Source organism: Fusarium falciforme, chromosome 4 (genome assembly GCF_026873545.1).
Source record: "Fusarium falciforme chromosome 4, complete sequence".
Lineage (NCBI taxonomy): Eukaryota > Fungi > Ascomycota > Sordariomycetes > Hypocreales > Nectriaceae > Fusarium > Fusarium falciforme.
This window is the reverse complement of record NC_070547.1, coordinates 4,896,478-4,917,897: the sequence shown is the minus strand read 5'-3', so window position 1 is coordinate 4,917,897 and position 21,420 is coordinate 4,896,478. Positions and strand designations below refer to the sequence as shown.

Genomic DNA, 21,420 nt, shown 5'->3' with positions numbered 1-21,420 from the left:
GAACAGGCGATCGCAATCTCGGAGCATTGAGAGGCCTAATTTCGCGCAAGCCATGCCAAAGCGGTTCTAGAAAAGCTCCCTGCTACGCCCGTTGGAGCATTGACATGACAGTTACGTCAATAAACTATGTTTTTAAGAAATGGAACCGTTCAAGATATAAAAAGCCACCGGGTTAACATTTTGGTGTGATGCTTCATCATCGACGCCAAGAGACGCTGCCCTGCCTGTCAATCTGCAAATGCAAAAAGGTATCCATCACTCTCCACTGCCTCCTCGCATTTCCACTGTCTCGCATGTCGACCAATGATGCCCAACTTTCGAGTTGCCTGGCAACCAGGATCTTCCCTTGGCGTGTTCCAAGCCAAGGCAAATACGAAGATTAGTCAAGTTTCTAAATATGGGGATTGGCTGCCTGCCTTGTAAAAGTGGGTGCCCCCGGATTAACCCCTTTAACGCGTCAGCCGGATCAACTCGACCTTGGTTAAATAAAACCGAACCATCGCCTGTTTAGCTCCTGTCAGACTCGATCCGCCATCATCAAGTTCTCTCGTTTTTCTTCTATTCAATCGATCGCTATTTGCGTCTTTCGTTACATTCGAACGTAATACTACATCCATCTTAATCACCGTCATCATGTCGACCACCACCACCACCGCGGCTGCCACTGCCACCACGGCATGCACCAACCTCTACGACTCTCCCAACCAGGACACCACCTGCGCCATGCCCTACACCGGAAACCACACCGACATCATGAAGAAGTGCTGCGGTGATGCTCAGATCGTCAGCTACCACAACGACTGCGGCATCTACTGTGTTGCGCTCGACCAGACCGTCAGCGACCTCGCCGACTGCCTCTACGAGAACGGTGCTCCCTGGGAGGCCGTTTTCTGCAGTGTCCCCAAGAGCGTTTCCTCCGACGTTGCCTCCAAGACCAAGGACGCTGCCGTCCCCGCCTCCGCTCAGGCTTCCGTCATCTCTGGCGGCGACAGCGACAAGGACGACGACAAGGACAAGGACAGCGACAAGGATAGCGATGACAAGGACAGCGACGACAGCGACAGCACCGCCTCCGGCACTGCCAGCTCCGCCAGCTCAACCTCCACCGGCAACGCCGCCGCTGGTGTCGTTCCCCAGTCCAGCGTCAGCACCCTTGGCCTCACCATCGGTGCTCTCCTCTTCTCCTCGATGGCTCTCGGTGCCTTCAACATTTAAGAGCCCTTTCGGTTCTTTGTCTGATTTTCCTCGCATTTAAAATTACAGCCTTTTGCATCAATCATCAAGGCGGCATTGGCATACATCCGGATATCATAATGGGGTCATTGTACACATACACGTTATTGTATAGTTAAAACTGGTAGTCGTTCATTTGCCACAACAGACGAATTGTCTCCAATCGCGTCGCCCATCTCGTGTAATCGCTTGTCTCGTCTCCAATGCCCGCCCAAAACGATCAATTAGTCTCGTTTGAGGCCGATTCGTCCCGCTTTCCTCAATCCCAGTAGTCCAACAATCGTACATAGTAGCATCATGCCAAACATCGTCCAGAAGCTGGCCCTATACCCCTGCATGAGGGCAACCACTTTGTCCGTGCTGTTTGAGTCCTTTGTCACCTGTGTGGATATCGCCTGAAGGATAGCCAGACCCAGCGCGCTTCCGAACTGTGCGGCTGTGTTGAACACTGCCCCAGCAAGAGCCTGTGTATCTTCAGGGAAGACGTCGGTAATGATGATCAATGCGACCGTAAAAAGTGCATCACAACTAACAGGTTGCAATATCTGTGCCACAAACGCGTTACCCCAATAAGGCCAAGAGGGATCGATAACAGCCATCAGTAGAGGAGAGCCAGCACAAAGTATCGACGTGACAGTGACGATCCAAATAGCAGGAATCTTGTGGACGAAAAGACCCACGACGATATTGACAAGTGCAGCAACTAGTGTGCAGGGCAAGATCCGAATGGACGCTTGAAGAGCTGGTAGATGCTGGATCTCTTGAAAGCTGAGTCTTGTTAGAAAAGGTTTTGTCCGCAGGTGTGTATCAACTTACAACAAGCTGCAGAACAATTCCATGGAATTCAGGACAGCAAATGATAGGGCAATGGTGACACAAATACTAGAAAAGGTCGCATTCTTCCAAAGGGAGTTTGGGATCAGAGCTGGCTTCTTGGCTTCAACCTGACGACGAACCCAACCGACGAAGGCGAGAAAAGCAATTGTGCTCAGGCAAAGCATAACGATGCTCCCAGGCTGACGAATTGTTTCCACATCCGCACTCAGAGCACTAGTGATTCGTTAGTTCCATTCCCACGATACCCTTCTTGGAGGAAAAGTTACGCGAGCAAATAACACATCAGTGTCATGAAAGTAGATGCGAGTATAGCGCCAACCCAGTCAACTTTGGTTCCAAAATCTCGTAGGGTATCGTTCCAATTTCGGTCATCTTGCCTCGTTGGAAGCGCCCACAGGCCCACGACAGAAAAGAAGAGAGTCAAAGCCCCAGAAAGGTACCATCCCGCTCGCCAGCCGATAGCGTCAACAAAGACACCACCCAGAACCAAGCCAATCGAGAACCCAAGAGGTTGGCTTAGACCCAGGCAAGAAAAGGCCATGTTACGGCCTCGCCCGTGAGGCAGAACTTGAGTGATGATTGCGACTGACGAGGCAAGATGCATTCCCAACCCGATACCCTGAAGAGCCCGAAACGCAACGAGTTCTGTACCTTTGCTAGATGCCCCTCATCCAATCATCAGAGCTCCGCTCGCAAAGCAGCCGACAAGATCAACCCATCTTGGCCCCAGGACATCAGCAACCGCCCCGCCCAGTAGCAAGCTAGAAGCTGTAGCCAGGCCAGAGACTGATGCCGGCCAAAAAGCCAAAGTGGGCGGTAGTTGAAGGTCTTTTGTGATTGCTGGTAGTCCGATGATAACCAAGCCGTTGATGAGACTGGAGGTGAAGGTGACGCCTGACAACTGGACCGTTATGACTACCTTTTTGAGGCCAGAGATTTCGCTAGCTTTGCCGGTATCGGGCTCTAAGCCATCATCAGTGGTTTCCGAAATAGTCGAGGGAACGAGCTCTTCTGATGATGCTTCATCGTTGTCATGAGCCAAGATTGCCTGCGTCTGCGTCGACATGCTGGCCGAGGGGATTCGCACTTGTTTGCGAGAATAAGGCGAGATCAGGGGTGGAATGTGCAAGCTTTTCAGTTTTCCAAGGAAAACCTTGAGTGACGAGTTGAATGAGATCCTATGACCCATGAGAATTGCGCCTTGGCCGAGCTCGGGCGAAATCTCACCAAGGTTCAGGCACGACAAATTCTGATCACCAGTTTCGACGATGAGAAAAATAGAACCAGAGTTAAACTAGGTATCAGGATTTGATCCAAAGAGACGAGTTTTTCATGCATCAAGATCTTGTTCGGCCTTCTGGCTTAGTTATCCCATCAAGGGTCTGGCTTCAACTGTAATAAAGAATACATTGTCAACAAATCATAGCATCATATCGAGATCTTGCTCAATGGCCAGACGTTCGGATTCTAGGCACCACCTCAGGATAACTACTAGCCTATTCAGAAACAGAAACAATATAGACAGGTCTAGTTTTGCAATCAGTCGAGTTAAAATACTATGAGCGAGGATAACTATCCTTGTTTTCAGCATCGGAGGCCTAAGAATGTCTACCGAGTTAGCTGGTCTATTTGTGCCTCAAGATTAGCATAGACCAAAAACATTTTGCAAAACATAGACATAATAACTAACCATTTTCACAATAATTTTTACAATACGTACTATCATTGACAGTGTATATTACGTAGTAGCACTAAACTTGATCCCCTTTGCCAAGGCTGCCCTGTCCCGTATGTGTTGCTCAACCTCACCTACCCTAGGTCTTGAGGAGTGTTGCACTTGGCGATCTTCTTTCATAGCCAATCTTGTTTTTCATCCAAGTATTAAAAGTAACAATATTGGTCAAACCAAAGGAATTTCTCCTTTAACTCGATCCTGTCGTTATTAACGGCTGTACGTGTTTTCTCGTAATCATGACTTCCCTGTGGTCCCTCAACACAGCCAATATGAATGACATCCCAGCTCCTCAACAGGCCGTATCATCCGTAAACATTCATCTAGCAATCTTCCACCATGATATTTCATCATTATCTACTACTGCCGTGGCCCTTCCATCATTATCATTGCACCCTCCTTCGACTCCGGTGATTGCATAAGCATTCAACATCTCTCATGCTTCTAAGCGTCATTATCACGTTGACTGTCTCACTGCTGTGTTACATGACTAGATGTGCGCGAATTACAAAGAAAGCAGATGCATGCAGTTACCAGAGATACACTATTCACATTCCACCACATCAACCTCGTCAACTGCACCTGACAAAGGGCAGGCAGTAGAACAAGAAATCAAGGAATGAGTCAAGCACATCGCCTTCACAAGTCCAGAATCTGCGGCCGTCGACGGTGCCAAACCAATAGCGTTGGGCCCTTGTCTAAGACACGAACCCCCTCCTCGAATGACAGGGGCGGAGAAGCCCAATGAAGCGCCCGCCATATTCATCGATGATCTCTTCGGGGCAATCGGAGATCGGCTCGCACATGGCCCATTGAGTTGCGGAAACTGGTATGGCAAGGAGCACCTAGGCCCTTGATGTCGACGCCCATGCTTTTCAGAGCGTGGATGGGAGGTGGCCACAAGTTGAGGAGGGTTCCCGCGGGTTTGGCGGAAGGATACCTTTCGTAGACCTTGACTTTGAACCCGGCTTTGATGAAGGAAAGTGCCGTGGCCATTCCGGCAGGACCTCCGCCGAAAACGACAAGCTTCCTGGCGGTTATCATTGCCGCCATCTTGGCACGCAGGGAGCAGGGATTTGAGATGCTTGGTAGAACGGGGTAGGGCTGATCGGGTTTAAAACATAAGCAGTTAGCTGGACTGTCTCCTCTGCGGCAACAATTCATCGTAAGGGATGTGATAATTAATATTGGCTTACGGTAGGTGGAGACAAGGTGCAAGAATGTGGGGTCTCCGCATTTCTTCCCCGAATGGCCCCGGAATCACCGAACCCGCAAAACTCCACAGCACCTCAGATTCACAGAGTGAAGGTACATTCGCCTTTTAACGGGGGCTTTCCCCGAGAATTCCGGATGGGTTTCAAATGTTGGATCTAATGCAGTAGGAGTGGAGTCACCTCCCGTCTGACCAATACCCGTCCGGGTCGCCTCTCCATTCGTCCAGTTCACTGACGCTTCCTGTCAACTCGGCAACAATTGATACCTGAGGCTTAGCGTATTGGAAACCCTTTTCTATGTAGGAAGGAAAAGCGCATATCTTGCAAGAGCTTCAGTCTTCAATGTTGACAGGAAATGGGTTTTTTGCTGTTGATGATTTCCCTAACCTAGCGACTAGCTTGAAGCTTTCACTCCTGCCATTCCACCATAATCTTCCTTGGCATCCTCCCCTCCAATCTTGAAAGGTCGGGCAGGCTGAAGTACAAAGAGCAGCCTTGCTGAACTTGTGTTGCTCGTATTCCTCCAGGCATGCATAGTAGCACGCTGAACACACATGTCTCCCCGCTTCAGTATTCTCGTCTCCCCAGAGTCAAGGATTAGTTCCACCTCCCCTTCCAACACCAGACCAAAATCCACACTGACAGTGCGATGTATCGGCGATGTCACGTTTGGCCCGATGTCGACGTAACGCAGTACAGTTCCATTCGAAACAACCAAGCCTGGGGCGTCATCCAGTAACTCCCGGTACTGCTGGAGGTCTTTGTCGCCAGACAGGTTGACAGGAAAGCCGCGAGTTGCGTAGCATTGTGCGAAGATGGCCGAGTTGTCAGGTAGGCTATACCACGGCGCAGCAGTAGGTATCGACTGGTCGATTATGGAGTTGCCGGAAGCGTCGTGGGTGGTGATGTACCGCTGAACTTGGGGTAGATCGCTGGCCATTGTTCTGAAAGGATGCAGTACCTCTAGAAGGTACGCGAAAGGAGCTATGAAGGTCGTGAGGCGTAGGAAGCGAAGGTTAGTGAGTTCTTCGACTGAATAAGGATCAGATGAGCGTCAATTTCGATGGCTTCGTTGTAGCACTTATTTGTACTGCGCGACAACTTGCGAGCCGTCTTCTATCGGGATGTGGGGAAGATGGAATAGACCTCTGTCGGCAAGTGGTGGCATCTAAATGTAATTGTGCAAAAGTGGAGGACCGAACACAGCGGCAAAGTATTTCTCGACATGGAGTACGGAGTAATACAAATACAGGTAGAAAAAAAAGTATAGACACAAAAACATATGCGCATCGCTTGTGCAGAGACGAAAAAAGTCGCTCAAATGACCTCCAGTGACTGCGAGAGCCACTTTTCGCTGGCAAATATTCCGTTTGGAATAGCTTCGTCGAAAAAGCGCCCTGAGCCCCAGTGCGTTACACGCCTGGCCAATCAGGTAATCTTCCTTGACAGCCCTGCTCTGCAGGGGGTGTTTGCGGAAATACCTGAACTACCCAAGGGAATTTTCGCAGAGCCGACCCTGAATACGTTCGCCGCGCTGCCACGATCTGTCCACCAGAGCGTCAGGCATGCCATCCAAAGCGCACTCACGGACCAAAATACCGAAGCTTCTTGGCGGAACCATGCAGAACATACACAGGACGTAACAATGCACTTGCCTATCAGCATAGGCGACTTCACCGGTATGTTTTGGACTATGATTTGATATGCTCCCAAGATTTTACTCATATTTGAGACGCTAGACTTCTCTTGCAGTTTGAACCACGTCCAGAATGCTGGTCAAATTATGGTTGGCCAGAAGTCCGCGCCTCCATCTTTCTACAAGTTTCCAATGTGCTATCAAGGACGTGCGAGCTCTGTGGTGGTCTCGGGGACGCCTATTGAGCGACCCGTCGGGCATTTCTGGGACAACTCGGAACGACACGCTTCAGCGAAAGATCGGCCGGTGGTGTTTGGTCCATCCAAGGAGTTGGACTATGAGGTTGAGGTGGCAGCGATTGTCGGAAAGCCACTACCCATGGGAGCAAGACTCAACGCCACAGATGCTGATGATCATATTTTCGGCTTCGTGCTGATGAATGATTGGAGCGGTGAGTTTGATCCACAGCGGTATCTCCTAGGACACCCTCTAACAGCCGTGCTAGCTCGAGATATTCAAGCATTCGAGATGATTCCATTGGGTCCTGTGAATGGAAAGAACTTTGGCACATCGATATCGCCGTGGGTGATCTCCTACGAAGCCTTGGAACCGTTCAAAACAACTGCACCAATCACTCATTCCGAGGTCTCAATCCATATGATCGATCCTACCGCTTCCACTTATTCCATTATGCTCAAGGTTGAGATAATATCGAACTCCAAGTCCACTACTACCGGGTTGTCAAACTTGAGCTCATTGTTCTGAACGGTACGCCATATGCTAGCACATACGGTTAGTGCAGGGTCGCCCTTGAGGACAGGGGATCTCTTAGCAACGGGCACCATCAGTGGCGACCAGAAGGGTACCTATGGCTGTCTTCTGGAAGAAACGGAAGGGGGGAGAACACCTACTCAACTCGAAGATGGCACCAATCGTTCTTTTCTAGAGGATGGTGATACAGTTCGTATCACGGCAATTGCTGGCGGAGAAGGATCTGGGGTCGGCTTTGGAGAGTGCACTGGAGAGGTGCTCCCCGCTCGCCCTTCTGATAAACCGCATAGGAACGACTAAAAGTAGATTAGTCGGGAATAATCAATATGGCTTTAGAGACTTGATTTAGAATTTGACGAAATATCTGCTCAGTACGAGGTTGATTGCCTCTGTCGGTGAAGGCACAAGCTTAATCCGGTACCGCAGTGGTATCTCTCCTGTAATAGCCGTAAGCGTAGACCATTCGTTGCCTTGAAGTTGAGTGGTTTGTACTGCTTTGGGGCGGAAGGCTCCCACTAGGCTTGGAATAGGTCCTTTGACCGTCACCTGGCAATGAAGCCATCCACAGCGCCTACAGACTTGGCTAGGCCATCGAGCGATCAGTGCGAGCCTGGCCGTCAGCGTTGGTAGGGGGGTTCCAGGCTGGAGGTTTATGCAACTGGCGGGATAATGAGCTTGTCGAGCGAGGGCCGTTTAGATGGTGCTCAACACCGCCCGTAGTAAACCGTAACCTGATTGGTTCATGTTCTATTGGAAGGTGTAACGGGGCGTAGCGTACTGAGCCTAGGGTATCGTATCACGTCGGGTAATGTCAAGAAGTATTCTTGAGTAATCAACTTGTATTAAAATTTTAAGGAAGCTAGAGTGTCTGTATTAAGAGGTTCTGCGTGGTCTTTGGTGGGCATAGCCCGGGGAGTATCTCACCATGTCCATTATGAGATATCCTCACATACTCACTTGTTCAAACGGAGTGAGAGAGTAGTTCCCGCTCACGGGTCCTACAGTCAGCGGCAATACGTTGATCCGTGCCTGCGGCATCATGCAGTCGTATCCGAGTCACAACGATGGGATGTCATCTTTCCGATTCCCCTCAGATTTCCCCAAAATTTTGCCTCCGTGTAGATCGGAACACGTATTGCGGAGTAGCCAGCCGGCGGGGTACCCGACCCGGACATCCCTCCGACTGTCTGCGGGGTTTCTGAGCGGGCGGCCAAGAGGAGCCTGCATCAACGTCATCAGCGCAATACTATTTACATGACCGTCACAGGACCGGGAATGTCTAATGCCACTATACAAGATTCTACGACATCACTTGACAAGCAATCCACGTTGCCAGCAACGCCTAAACCATAGCCATCCTCGGCGAGTATCTTCCCAGGCAATGGGAACTCCTACCTCTAGCTGCTGCTGCTACTGCGGCTTTCCTGATACTGCGTATAATTTATCTTTGTACATTGCATCCGCTGGAATCTGTACCAGGCCCCTTTCTAGCACGATTGACCCTATCACCTATGAAAAACGTCGGCTGAGCTATTCATGTTTTTTTTTATATAGGGGAAATTTTTAATACTAGTAGACTATAGGGCAGCTAAGAGTCCTAAATACCAGCTGTATCTTCGAACCAGCTGCAGGCGCATTCGAAGCAATTTCAGTGGACCCAGTTGACAATTCCAGGGTATCCACAGCTTGCATCGACGACAAACTTCCAGCAAATACAGTGGCAATGTGAAAGGCCTCTAGCGAGTTGATTCAACTGACTAGTCCCTAAGCTTTTTACTTTCAAAATGAGGAGAGAAGGGAAGAAAGGCTGCAGCAAGGCATAAAAAGGGGCCAGAACAGCAACAACAACAACACAATCATCGAAGGAACCAATGATGGAGCTCCGGATCAATTGACCACCATCACGGCTACACTTGTGCGTGCACTAATCGTCATCGTGTGTCTAACAGAAAGAAGGGTGCACAGGCCAGAACAAATGGTATTAGGTGCCATTACCGGTGGTAATTGGTACAGTAGTCTCAAAGTGAGAACATCAAGATCCTAGATCTGCAGCGTTCCCCTTGACACTCTCTTCCAGGCTGATAAAACCAGCCCCATAGGCCTCCATCAATAATTCTTCAGCTCTTCGAATTGGCTCAACAACACTCAAATCTTCCCCCTCATCCGGCAAATTCTTCCACTCCTTGTTTGGATACAGCTTACGGAGAATATGGACGATATCATTGAGGCTGACAGGCCCGGCCATCGCAAAGATGCGTTCTCGCTGCACCGCTGGGTGGCTCAAGGCGATGACATGGAGCTTTGCATCATCCTGCACATTGACATAGTGCTGCGGCGGAGCGTTCTTTAGCGAATCATAGTCTGAGTCCCAAAGAGCCTTGACCCAGCGCGCTGATGTCGGATATCCTTGGTTGGAAGAGCTGATCAATGGGCCAATGTTGGCGTTGGGAAGGACTGAATTGTCCAAGTCAGCAAATCAACCGTAACGAGTTGTGAAGAATCCATACTAAAGTTAACAACAAATGATGGCTTGTTATTGTCAACCCACTCGGAGATTGCACGTTCGGCTGCGATTTTGCTAGCAGAGTAGACGGTATGCGGATGAGGATTGGGCTTCCAGGCGCCTTCGACCGCCTCTTCGTAGAAAGTATCGGCCTTGATGGTGAACGCCTCTCCTGGCCTGGGCAGAGCTGCTGCAAATGAGGACGAGGTGTACACGAATCGCTTCATGTTGGGCTCTTTCGCCGACGCTTTCACCGCGTTGAGGGCACCGTCTACTGCTCTGGCTATCGCGGACTGGGGGTTAGTAGAGCCGGTCATGTCGTTTGCGACGTGAATAAAGCCAGCGGCGTCTAGTAAAAAAGTAAGCGCAAGTGTCTGAAATGTTACAGGTAGGGAATTATACTAGACGTGGCCGCATCAAAAGCAGCCTCAAGGGCCATGTCTGGCACTTCGACCAGCTCAAAGCTATCCAAACCATACTTGCTCCTGAAGAAATCTTCCACCCACGCACTCCTCAGCACATTTCTTGTGGTCCCGCGAACCCTGTAGCCTGCGGCAAGAGTTTGGTCGGCGACATGGGAGCCGATGAAGCCGCTAACGCCAGAAATGACGATCAAGCTGCCGAAGGGGACGGCGGGGTCTTTGATGCCAGAGATGGTCATTGGAGGAATGGAAAGCGGCAGTATGCTTGAGATTGTGCAAGGAGAAAGCGTTGACTGGAACTCTGTTCTAGCGAAGTTCGCATGAATGAAGAGCAGGCATAGGTCTATATAATGAACCTATCTCGACGCCATGGAAGAGACGAGTGTCAAGGCTCACTCTGGGCCCATTCATGCCGTGGGGCATAAGCCGGTTGCATTGTCCTGCACCAACCAGAATTGAGACCCTCACTCTTGGGTGGCAGATGACGCTCATTATGGAGAATAAGCCAGTTGCATGGGCATGACGTTCTAACTCAACTCGGGTAACGTTCCCGTAGCTCCTCCTCAAGGTGGTGAATAAGCCAGTTGCATAAATGCGGGGCCTGCCCTCTGCTGAGGCGTCTCAGAAACTTCATCTTGACCAATGGCTTCCAATGAGAGTACAACTTCAATCCAGGGAACCTCTCTCGAGCGCTTCTACAATCCGCCAGGCTTGTGGAATGATAGAGACGACTGGACGGGCGTGACGAGCACGGCACAGAGGAAGAGATTGCAGAATCGCCTGAACCAGAGGGCGTGGCGTGAGTCAATTTTGACTGACAGCCTCAACTGAAGCCTGGCTAATGCGGACTTGAGAACAGGCAGAAGACAAAAGCTGAACACGGCAAGGTCTCGTGATGCCTTGCCCGCTTGCCAGGTTCCCTCCGCTCCGCCAGGCCCTAGCGAAAATACCTTCACGGGCAGCGTAGAAGGCCTTTTGCTTCTGGTCCAAGCGGATGAGGCATGTCGTCTTCGAGTCTTGCTTCAGCAAGCTTACGAGGAGTACACTCTCAATGCCCCGAGACTCACAGCCTTGCCTCTTGTGACAAGAATCAACGTCCTCAACGCACTGGCACGCAATGCTGCCTACTTGAATATTCCTTCTGTAGGCCTTTGCTGTGTCGATCTCATATCGCCATTCAATCTCTCCGGCCCCTCACTTCCAAACCACTCGTCTTCAGAGTTTCCGAGGGCCTTATAGCCTACTGAACTCCAGAAGAAAATTATTCACCATCCTTGGATTGACTTGTTGCCCTTTCCAGCACTGCGGGACAATATGCTTCGGTTCATGGCTCTAGGGCTGCTAAATGATGATAGGTTCTGCGACGATATCCTTGGCATGAGAGTGGATGAGTTGAGTAGCAGTCCTGCTATGATTGTATGGGGTGAGCCTTCGGATTGGAACGCGTGGGAGGTTAATGCTGCGTTTTTGCGCAACTGGGGCTTCTTAGTTAAGGGTTGTGCTGAGATCTTTGAGGCAATGAACAACTGGAGATGTAGCAGGGGCGAAAAACAACTCGATTATACAGACCAGGCACTTGAGAATTGAAATAAACATTCTCCCGATTCGTGACCAGTCGCCATTATGATCAGGGTTCCATCGGGTTGATTCAAACTCGGTCATAGAATTGCTGCCAAGAAGCCGTCTAGCTATTGACTGCCAGTTTAGTGCAACAGCCAGCTGGATCAGTCATTTAACGTATGTATGACGACCGGAAAGCTTCTTAGCTGTGAATAAACCTCTAATTGCTCCCACTCGGGCGGTTCGTAGGCATCAATTATAGTAAGAATAATTCCATTCCAACTAACAAGTATTCAAAGTCTGGACTGAACTGGTCACTTCACCTCCACGTTTAGCTATTATGGAGCACTGAGGATAAAACCCGCCTTTAAGGGCATAAATTATAAATTTCAAAATATAATAAAAAAATAAAGATAATTAATATTATTAAGATAAAGAAATAAATCTTTTATTTAGTTAATATAATTATTAAAAATTAATATATAAAATTAAGCTTTATAAAACCCTCTAGCTAATATATATTTCCCTTAAGGAGAGCCTAGCTAAGGGATTTTTATATCTAATTATTAATTTATTATTTTTTAATATAAGTTATATACTATAGCCTTAATAGTCCTTGATAATTAAAGGGATAGTATCTGTACGATGAGTGGTTTCCTGATATTATATCGTCGCATTCCAAGGTGGGACATGAGGTAATTACTAGACTTGTAGGGTTAACTTTTAAGTTAATACCGGGGTATGGCATATGTTTGATGGCGATCAGATCGAGATCGGTGATCCAATTACCCTAAATGGCGCGACGTGCCACTCTTGTTGAACTGAGATAGGTAGAGTAGAGAAGACAAGGGATAAATCCTACTCGCCACGAAAACTGATGTCCACTAACGAACTGAACGGCCAAATATCGTGTGTATCAAGCCAATTTTTGACAAATAGCCAAGAGGCATTGGGTAAGACTGTTAAGATTGGGATATCATTGATCCGATCCGCTTGGACCGAGATGTCTTGTACACGCGTAACGCGTCTTTAGTTTACACTTCTCAAACCTTTAAGCAACGCAATTACTACATTTCAACAAAGACTCAGGCAGTGCTTGCAGTTGGGCCAGTCCAAGAAGACATGACGCATCATGGTTCAACGCCATCCTTATGGAAGACAGAGTCAGAATGAGCAAAGACTACTGATGCCAACACCATCAGCCACGGAGAGAAACAGCGCACCTGGCCACGTACTCGGAGGCATCAAGAGATTAGCTGACGAGAAGAGGTTATCAATGGAAGACGTGATAAATGGCCTTGGCAGCTGATTAGCTGAGCCAAGAACCACATTGTGCGTCAGGCTGAGACTTGTCAAGAGCCACTGACTCGTGCTAAAGCCCATTGGCGACGTAACCCAGATCTGGAAAGTCTACATATGGGAATAGGGTTATCAGGGACTCGGGTTGCCTAGTATGGCATCCATGAAATAGCGGACCATGCACTCATCCACAGCGATATTTGTGCCCGGCTAGAGGTCAGTTGACCTGTGTTGTTGTACGTGCTGAGACCACCCAGGTCTGACCGGGAAGTGGAGGTCCGAAACACATAAACCGCTCAGGCATGTGCTTCGCCCCTACTTTTAACAAAGGACTTAACTAGAATTGCTTTGAGAAATACGCTTAGCACCAACGGACACGCAGCGATGGCACGCATCCTTCTTCTCGGGGTGGGCAGCATCGGCAGTGTCTACGCCCTCATCTTCACTCGCGCCGGTGCCGAAGTCGTCTGTGTCTGCCGCTCCAACTTTGAGGCAGCCAAGACGTCCGGCCTTCGGATCGAATCCGTCATCTTCGGCGACCAAACCATCAACCCCGCGATCGTGTCGTCAGTCGACGAAGCAGTTCGTCTGAGCGAGCAGCCATTCGACTTTGTAGCCATCTGCACCAAGTCATTCCCAGGCGCCCAGCAACAAACGGTCAAATCCCTTGCGCCAGCACTGCAAGATAGTACAACGGCCGTTGTGCTCTTTCAGAATGGGATCGGCGTGGAAATAGATTATCAGAAGGGGTATCCCGCCAACCCAATCATCTCGGGTGTCGTGTACATGCCGACAACGCGGACCTCAGCAGTCTCGGTCAAGCACAGCGAGGGCGAGAGATTATACTTGGGTTCATTTCCCTCGACAGCGAGCCAAGACCACGTCCACAGGCTCTCTTCAGTCCTGCGCGCCGGCGGAGCCACTGTCCATCTCCCAGAAGATGTCCAGGGGGAAAGATGGAAAAAGATAGTGGCCAACGGAGCGTGGAACTCAATCGACGCTCTCTCGCGCTGCCGCGACATTCAGTTCCTCCAAGCAGCTCCCCTCGCTTCGCATGTCGTGCTGGAGATAATGCGAGAGATCTGCACCGTCGCTGCGGCGTGTGGCTACGCTCAAGCCGCCAATGAGGAGACCATCAAATTCCAGATGAGCAGGACGCATGCTAGACAGTATCCCGGGGTAGAGCCCAGCATGATGTCCGACATGCATGGTGGACGGCCGATGGAAGTGGAGGCAATCCTGGGAGGCATCCTGGCATTCGCTCGTGAGAGGTCCGTGTCGGTTCCGAGGTTAGAAACCTTGTATGTACTCCTAGCAGGACTTAATGATAGCCTACGAAAGAATGAGAGGTAGATTTTGCTGTCTACTGTAAGCTGGTGCGCGGTCGACATCTGGAATTGTCGTTGGCGGCCCTGCAGGATTTGTTACAGTTTGTAGATGCATTCGACTTGCAATGGTGGTGAATAAGAACCAATATAAGCTATGTCACTGTCTTAAATCTGAAGCATGAGGGTAACAGTAGTGTAATCGAAGCTCAGAGTTCAGCAGAAGGAACAATCAAAGGCGATACAGGCTACGACGACGATATTTAAGCTGTAGACGAACGGGAATACGAGCCAGGGAAAATCTTGACGCACGAAAGAAAGGAAGAAAAGGGAAATCCGGAGGAAGCTGAGCAGCACCTGGGGATCCCACCTCAGCCCCTTTACGATTCTCCGTTTCAAGACGATCCTTAGTGCTCGAAAGCAATTTCTTCCAAGGTAAATGCCCAAAGCCGGAAGCTCATCCAGCTCAAGTAATTCCATTGCCCATCAAGGATAGGTGCGCGAGGATTCTCTCTGGGTTCCGCTCACCCGCTTCGCGCTGAGGCAGATTCGTCCAGTCCAAAACCCAATCGTGGATGTAGGTAAGAGGGAACGGAACGTGATGGAAGAGCCTACCCAGGAAGTATGCTGAATTAACTTGATCAGTCGTATGCGCAAGCTGGCAAGCTTCATACTCTCTCAGGGCCCTAACCACTGCCGAGGTATCATTGAGATCAACGCCATGAAGACGTTGACCGATAAAGTACCCGTCGCAAATCGGCATGCCTGCTCCGTAAGCTGCGTATGGAGACGTAGCGTGGGTAGCATCACCAGCCAGGCTGATCCTCCCCTTGGACCACTTTTTCAAAGGCACTCGGTCTCTTATCGGCCATCTATGAAGGTTTGTTTTCTCCGTTGCTTCAACCAGGTTCTTGAGTGTACTCGGGAAGCCGTCGGCGAGCTTGAGGGCGTGCTCAAACAAGTCAGCTGGTGCTTCTTTGGAGTCTGGCCATGCTTGCAGAATCCACCACTGATGGCCCTTACGGCCACTGCTCAGGACCGTGGTGTAAGTGCCCTGCACATATTTGTTGTGTGCCAGTACGCATTCATTAGGCTTCGTTTCCACCAAACCGTTAAAGGTGAACCCGCCAATGACGTGGAGATGATGGCTCCGTTTGGGCACGTCACCCCACAGGTGTTTCCGAACAAGGGAGTCGATGCCATCTGCTCCAATAAGGACAGCAGCATTCACCACCTCTCCATCTGCGAACTTAAGCGTGACAGAGTCACCGCGATCCGCGATTTCCGTCACATGACGGTTGAACTCGATGACGCCGGGGGGGTATGGCGGCTAGCATGTGGGAGTAGAGATCGGGCGTCCCAGCATTCCTTAGACATGTGCCGCGCCGTCCCTCATATGAAGGGGCACGGAAATTCCTCCCTCCACTCAGTTTCCCCCCTTATTGCAGTGAAGATCTTCGCACGGGAACCGCCCGTTCCGGCCCGTCAAGGGAATCCTCCATGAATGGTTGGGTTTCAGGTAGTTAATTGCGTGACGACGACCTCACCTTGTAGGGCCGTGACAACCGCTCTTAAGCGAGGAAGAAAACAATCAGGGCTAGCGGAATCAACAGGGCTGTTATTGACGGAATTGATCTTGTCAATATTCAATGTCTGGTATCTACCAAAACTTGTCGCGTCCAGACCACTGTCCCACCGAATACCCAGGAGTCGTTTTTCACAAGACGCGACACGGAAAATTGATTGCAACAGGGCAATAGTCGTGAATTAATTGCCTTAAATTAAGAATAATCATTAGAAGTATAATTATGTCGAATGTATTGATGTCATAGCCCAAGTGCTTGAAGTGTTAGTCGACAAAAATGACACCTTTCCTCAAGGAGATTTCTTGCCGGACAAGCTTTTCGCCTACTGTTGATCCAATGGGAAATTTTTGGTGATGAAAACACGCATTCGACAAACTCTAGTTTTCCAACGGTAAAACGGTAGAAGAACTACTACTATTTTTAAATCAAAGCCCCTTCAGGCCATGCATAGTTGTTCAGTGAGTCACTTCCCTTCTCACACAGGCAGAGATTGTGTCGAACCATGCATACCAAAAGTCGCCACTATGAAATGCTTAACTAGAGGGAGGGAAACTCCACAGTCCAGGGTAAGAGGAGATCATCATGCAACCTCGAGGGTATTCAGATCTCGGGCCGCTGCTTAACACATGGGGATGCCATAAATAGTGCACGCGGCTTGTGTTCTCCAGTACGAGATGCAAATTTAGTGTAGCTATTTTCATCCCTGGGTAGATAGAAGTGAGCAGATGGGCAGACATCTGAATGATGATTCCCAGGAACATTGACATCAACGTAGACTCCAAATTGACACCATGTCTGTCAATCAACACTAAGATACCAGCCACCAGCCTCTGTGCCACAAAATTACGATCTGTAGATCTTTGGGCGCAAACATCTGCAAAGCCTCTACCAACGCTTTCGGAAAGTAGCTTGCACAACATTAGCATCTACGAGTATAGGCCGAGCTATGCAACCTGCTGCGAACGGTTGATATTTCTGATTGCAACGGTGCACAATCGCTCACAATCTCAAGATGCCCGAGCAGACAGACTCTACAACCGAAGGCGGAGTCCACGGTGTGACATATGAGACAGTGCCCCTGAGGCTTACGCGTCAGGACAACTGTATGTATCGTCTCAAGACTCGACGGAACCGGTCCATGGGAGACGCCGAGAGCAGAGCCGCTCAAGGGGCAAAATCAGCAAACAAGATAAGCTTCGACTGCATCTTCATGTCTAGACTAAGAAATGGCCGTGATGCGTGGAATGACATCGACTTCATCTACGAGTGGACAAGAATGTCGCTGGACGGGGCATCTCAACGTCGAGGGGAAACGCCTCGTGACTGATAATCACCGTTCAATCTTCCCAAGAATCCAGACATGCCATGTTTAATCATGTTGTCCCAGCTCCGAAAAGCCACTCGAATGTCTGCTGCATGCCTGGAGTCCAGCCATTCAGAGCCATAGATTCGCTCGTTGGTGGTGGCATCAGGCTAGACCCAAGATGCCCTACATCCGAAATCTCGTCTCGTTGGTGTCTGGGGCGGTTTCCGAAAATTCTAGAGAGACTATCTGCATCCTGTGCCTGTCAATCTCCCAGCTAGAAGGTGCCACAGGGTATTGCCATTCCTATCTAGTCGTTTGCTCAGCCCAAAGACCTCATCTAGGTCCGATATGGCTTGGCCGGTTGAAAACAGGTTAGGGGGCGCGTTAGACATGTGAACTTTAATTTGGTTCAAGAGAGTGGCAGGCCTTGCAGCAGGACTTGATCTCGATGGAATCCGATGGCATTGTGTAGAGATCGCCTCAAACAGAGATGCAGGGCGAGTGAGCAATGTGACTCTCCGCTTGGACACGCGAACGGACAAGGCTAGAGACGCCAGCCCCTCTAGCAACCAGGTTCCATGTGGTATGAGCAGGGGCCTTGAGAAATGAATCTGATCCCTCCTTCAAGTCTAGACTGCTTTCGATAGCCTTGGTCACGCCTGTCAGGGTGAGACATTGTCTGTAGTCGCCCACGTTTAGCGTGGAACGGGTAGGCAGGGCAGCCGCCCTTGCATGCTTTCGGTGGTGGGAACGCAAGGGAGCGGAATGCAAGAAGCTTTTGGTTTGAAAACGATGAATATCAGGAGAAAACAGAAAAGTTGAAGGGACCAGAATTTTGTATATATATCGATCTAACTTCTAGCCCAGAAGCATGTCACCTCGTCCTCCATTCTCCATCCACTGAGGAACAGGTCACTCGTTTAAACATCTTTCGTTCCCTTACCACTTTCGCTTAATTGTCTTTATAAAAGCAACTTCAGCATGCGTTTCTCACTTGCCTTGCTTGGGGCCCTCGCCGCCCCGGGTGCCCTCGCCCAGGGGATCCGCTTCACCAACACCAGCACGCCCGCCTTCACCACGACTGAGCCGACGTCAGCCAATCCCACCTCCACTGACGCTCCAGTCTCTGAGCCTGTCGATCTTGGCTCTGCTTCCCTTGGACCTGGCGCCAGCTTCGTCACTGGTCCCAACGGTGGAGTGGCTATGTAAGTTGATACTGAGCCGATTTGATATGCCTCCACTAACCTCGCACAGTCAACTGGTTCCTCCGCCCTTCGGCTTTGCATCTTTCGGTGTTAGCGGCGGCCTCCCGTTTGGAATCAACATCGGAGATCTCATCAGGATTCTCTTCGACATCCTTGTCGCACTCCTCGAGTCACTCTCCAAGCGAGCCGATGACACTGGCTGTACCCTTGATGTCCGTGTCAATGGCGCGTCCGTTTACAACGAGGCCCTGCTTCTTAACGGCGGCAACTACCAGTCCCTCCAGAGTGGTGACACCCAGGCCGGCGCTGATGCTCCTGAGCTCGAGTTCATCCAGAGCTGCGGTGCCAACCCCGTTGCCTTGACTGTTGCCAACGTTGCTGTCGGTGCCAACGGCGCTTCCAACACTGGCAACCCCCCTGTCAACCCCACCGAGACTGACGACACTCCTACCGGTACTGAGACTGAGGGGTCTTCTCCCACTGGCACCGAGACTGATGACACTGGTGCTCCCACCGGTACTGAGACCGACGACACTGGTGCCCCTACCGGCACCGAGACCGACGACACTGGTGCCCCTACCGGAACTGAGACTGACGACACTGGTGCTCCCACCGGTACTGAGACCGACGACACTGGTGCCCCTACCGGCACCGAGACCGACGACACTGGTGCCCCTACCGGAACTGAGACTGACGACACTGGTGCTCCCACTGGTACTGAGACCGACGACACTGGTGCCCCTACCGGAACTGAGACTGACGACACCGGTGCTCCCACTGGTACCGAGACCGACGACACTGGTGCCCCTACCGGTACCGAGACTGACGGTTCTGAGCCCACCGGAACTGAGACTGACGGCTCTGAGCCCACTGGCACCGAGACCGATGGCTCTGCTACTGGTACTGAGACTGATGGCTCTGAGCCCACTGGTACTGAGACTGATGGTTCTGAGCCCACTGGTACTGAGACTGACGGTGCTGCCACCGGTACCGAGACTGACGGCTCTGGTACTGCTACTGGTACCGAGACTGACGGCTCTGGTACTGCTACTGGTACCGAAACTGGTGCTACCACCGCCAGCTCCGTCCCCGGCTTCCCTCCCACCAGCAACGGCTTCGTCTTCTTCGGTTGCACTGGCTCTTCCTCCGGCTTCCCCACCTTCGAGCTTGCTCTTTCCAGCCCCCAAATGGATATCGATCTGTGCAGCTCTACCTGCCAAGGCAGCGACTACTTTGGTGTTTACGACACGTGAGTTCCTTGACCCCTGATTCTAATCAACCGTCTTCTAACACATAACAGTGACTGCTACTGCGGTGATGAAGTTGATGGAGACAGCACCAGCATCGTTCCCCCTGAGCAGTGTGACATTGAGTGCCCTGGCGACGACTCTCAGAACTGCGGTGGTGACGCTCCCGCTGCTCGCCGCAGCCGCATCCAGGCCCGCCAGAACGTCCCCAACAGCATCCGCCTGACCGTCTACATCTCTGCTGAGTTCAGCGGCCCCGGCACTAGCATCTTTGTCACCGATGTCATCACCGCTACCGTCACTGACCAGCTTACCCTGACCACCACCTTTGTCACCACCCTCACCGGCCCTGCCACCACCCAGACTGCCACCGTCACCGCCATCTACGAGTGCTTCAACGGCCGCTGCTTCCCTCAGGACGGTGGCTTCAACCTTCCCGGAGGCTCTGGTGGCCGCATCGTCTACATCTTCAAGCCCTACCCCGGTGAGGACTGTGACGGCCAGACTGTCTACATCCCCGAGTCCTGCAACTGCAAGGGTGGCAGCCACTACGTCCCCATCATCTGCTACAGCGACGTCTGCCACGGAAAGACCGTCTACAAGCCCGAGCAGACCAAGCACATTGGCGGCGGCGACATCGTCTTCACTCCCGTTGACTGCCACGTTTGCAAGGATGGCAACGTCATCTACAAGCCCTGGGAGGATGACTACGATATCGTTGGTGCTCCTGGCTGCACTGGTTCCAGCTGCCCTCCTACCTGGAAGCCCGGCCACGGCGGCTCTGCTCCCGGCGGCGGTTCTTCTGCTCCTGGTGGCGGCTCTGCTCCCGGCGGTGGCTCGGCTCCTGGTGGTGGTTCCTCTGCTCCCGGCGGTGGTTCTTCTGCTCCTGGCGGCGGCTCCGCTCCTGGTGGTGGTTCTTCTGCTCCCGGTGGCGGCTCCTCTGCTCCTGGTGGTGGTTCTTCTGCCCCTGGCGGCGGTTCGTCTGCTCCTGGTGGCGGCTCCTCTGCTCCTGGTGGTGGTTCGTCTGCCCCTGGCGGCGGTTCGTCTGCTCCTGGTGGTGGCTCCTCGGCTCCCGGTGGTGGCTCTTCTGCTCCTGGAGGAGGCTCTTCCGCTCCTGGTGGTGGCTCCTCTGCTCCTGGCAGCGGTTCTTCTGCTCCCGGCGGAGGTGACTCTGCTGCCCCCGGTGGTGGCTCTGCTGCTCCTGGAGGTGGTGAGGCTACTGGCACCAAGGGCTCTGGTGGTGACTCTGCCGCCCCCGGTGGTGGTTCCGCTGCTCCCGGAGGTGGTGAGACTGGCGGCGAGGCCGACGGCACCAAGCCTGTCACCGTCTCCGGTGCCGGCAAGCAGGCTGTCAGCATCATTGCCGTCCTCGCCAGCATCTTCGCTGCTGCCCTTTAAAAAAGCTGCTTGCACGTTTAGAGTTCGTTTCAAGGATCTAATGTCATGTCTTTCTTCATTACTTTTGTGTGCGCCTTCTTTCAATGCTCGGAGCCTGGGAGGGATAATACTCGATGGTGGACTTGTTTCTCTGCCACCTGTTTGTA

General features: G+C 51.3%; 8 protein-coding genes and 1 pseudogene across 9 annotated transcripts, besides 1 other annotated feature; 5 read left to right on the top strand and 4 right to left on the bottom strand.

Annotated features, from left to right (window-relative positions):
* Nucleotides 1–507: 507 nt before the first annotated feature.
* Nucleotides 508–1,215, top strand: NCS54_00622300 (Hypothetical protein; the record flags this gene model as incomplete). Its single annotated transcript, XM_053151695.1, has 1 exon — nucleotides 508–1,215. The coding sequence occupies exon 1, from the start codon at nucleotides 634–636 to the stop codon at nucleotides 1,213–1,215; it is 582 nt and encodes a 193-aa protein (XP_053007670.1). The 5' UTR covers nucleotides 508–633.
* Nucleotides 1,216–1,457: 242 nt separating this feature from the next.
* On the bottom strand, nucleotides 1,458–2,362 carry NCS54_00622200 (MFS domain-containing protein; the record flags this gene model as incomplete). The annotated part of the gene is made up of 3 exons (XM_053151694.1): nucleotides 1,458–2,001; nucleotides 2,050–2,283; nucleotides 2,337–2,362. The coding sequence occupies 3 exons, from the start codon at nucleotides 2,360–2,362 to the stop codon at nucleotides 1,458–1,460; spliced, it is 804 nt and encodes a 267-aa protein (XP_053007669.1).
* A 375-nt stretch (nucleotides 2,363–2,737) lies between these two features.
* On the bottom strand, nucleotides 2,738–3,136 carry NCS54_00622100 (MFS domain-containing protein; the record flags this gene model as incomplete). Its single annotated transcript, XM_053151693.1, has 1 exon — nucleotides 2,738–3,136. The coding sequence occupies one exon, from the start codon at nucleotides 3,134–3,136 to the stop codon at nucleotides 2,738–2,740; it is 399 nt and encodes a 132-aa protein (XP_053007668.1).
* Nucleotides 3,137–4,564: 1,428 nt separating this feature from the next.
* Nucleotides 4,565–5,956, bottom strand: NCS54_00622000 (FAD-binding-3 domain-containing protein; the record flags this gene model as incomplete). Its single annotated transcript, XM_053151692.1, has 2 exons — nucleotides 4,565–4,906; nucleotides 5,660–5,956. 2 exons carry the CDS (start codon nucleotides 5,954–5,956, stop codon nucleotides 4,565–4,567), a joined length of 639 nt encoding a protein of 212 aa, XP_053007667.1.
* A 705-nt stretch (nucleotides 5,957–6,661) lies between these two features.
* Nucleotides 6,662–7,417, top strand: NCS54_00621900 (Fumarylacetoacetase; the record flags this gene model as incomplete). Its single annotated transcript, XM_053151691.1, has 3 exons — nucleotides 6,662–6,695; nucleotides 6,756–7,103; nucleotides 7,158–7,417. 3 exons carry the CDS (start codon nucleotides 6,662–6,664, stop codon nucleotides 7,415–7,417), a joined length of 642 nt encoding a protein of 213 aa, XP_053007666.1.
* A 2,038-nt stretch (nucleotides 7,418–9,455) lies between these two features.
* Nucleotides 9,456–10,587, bottom strand: NCS54_00621800 (Aldehyde reductase; the record flags this gene model as incomplete). The annotated part of the gene is made up of 3 exons (XM_053151690.1): nucleotides 9,456–9,877; nucleotides 9,931–10,275; nucleotides 10,329–10,587. 3 exons carry the CDS (start codon nucleotides 10,585–10,587, stop codon nucleotides 9,456–9,458), a joined length of 1,026 nt encoding a protein of 341 aa, XP_053007665.1.
* Nucleotides 10,588–10,990: 403 nt separating this feature from the next.
* On the top strand, nucleotides 10,991–11,587 carry NCS54_00621700 (BZIP domain-containing protein; the record flags this gene model as incomplete). Its single annotated transcript, XM_053151689.1, has 2 exons — nucleotides 10,991–11,147; nucleotides 11,208–11,587. The coding sequence occupies 2 exons, from the start codon at nucleotides 10,991–10,993 to the stop codon at nucleotides 11,585–11,587; spliced, it is 537 nt and encodes a 178-aa protein (XP_053007664.1).
* A 2,004-nt stretch (nucleotides 11,588–13,591) lies between these two features.
* On the top strand, nucleotides 13,592–14,560 carry NCS54_00621600 (2-dehydropantoate 2-reductase; the record flags this gene model as incomplete). The annotated part of the gene is made up of 1 exon (XM_053151688.1): nucleotides 13,592–14,560. The coding sequence occupies one exon, from the start codon at nucleotides 13,592–13,594 to the stop codon at nucleotides 14,558–14,560; it is 969 nt and encodes a 322-aa protein (XP_053007663.1).
* Nucleotides 14,561–18,396: 3,836 nt separating this feature from the next.
* On the top strand, nucleotides 18,397–21,274 carry NCS54_00621500 (annotated as a pseudogene). Its single transcript has 3 exons — nucleotides 18,397–18,629; nucleotides 18,679–19,878; nucleotides 19,930–21,274.
* Nucleotides 18,397–21,274: a sequence feature.
* Nucleotides 21,275–21,420: the final 146 nt, after the last annotated feature.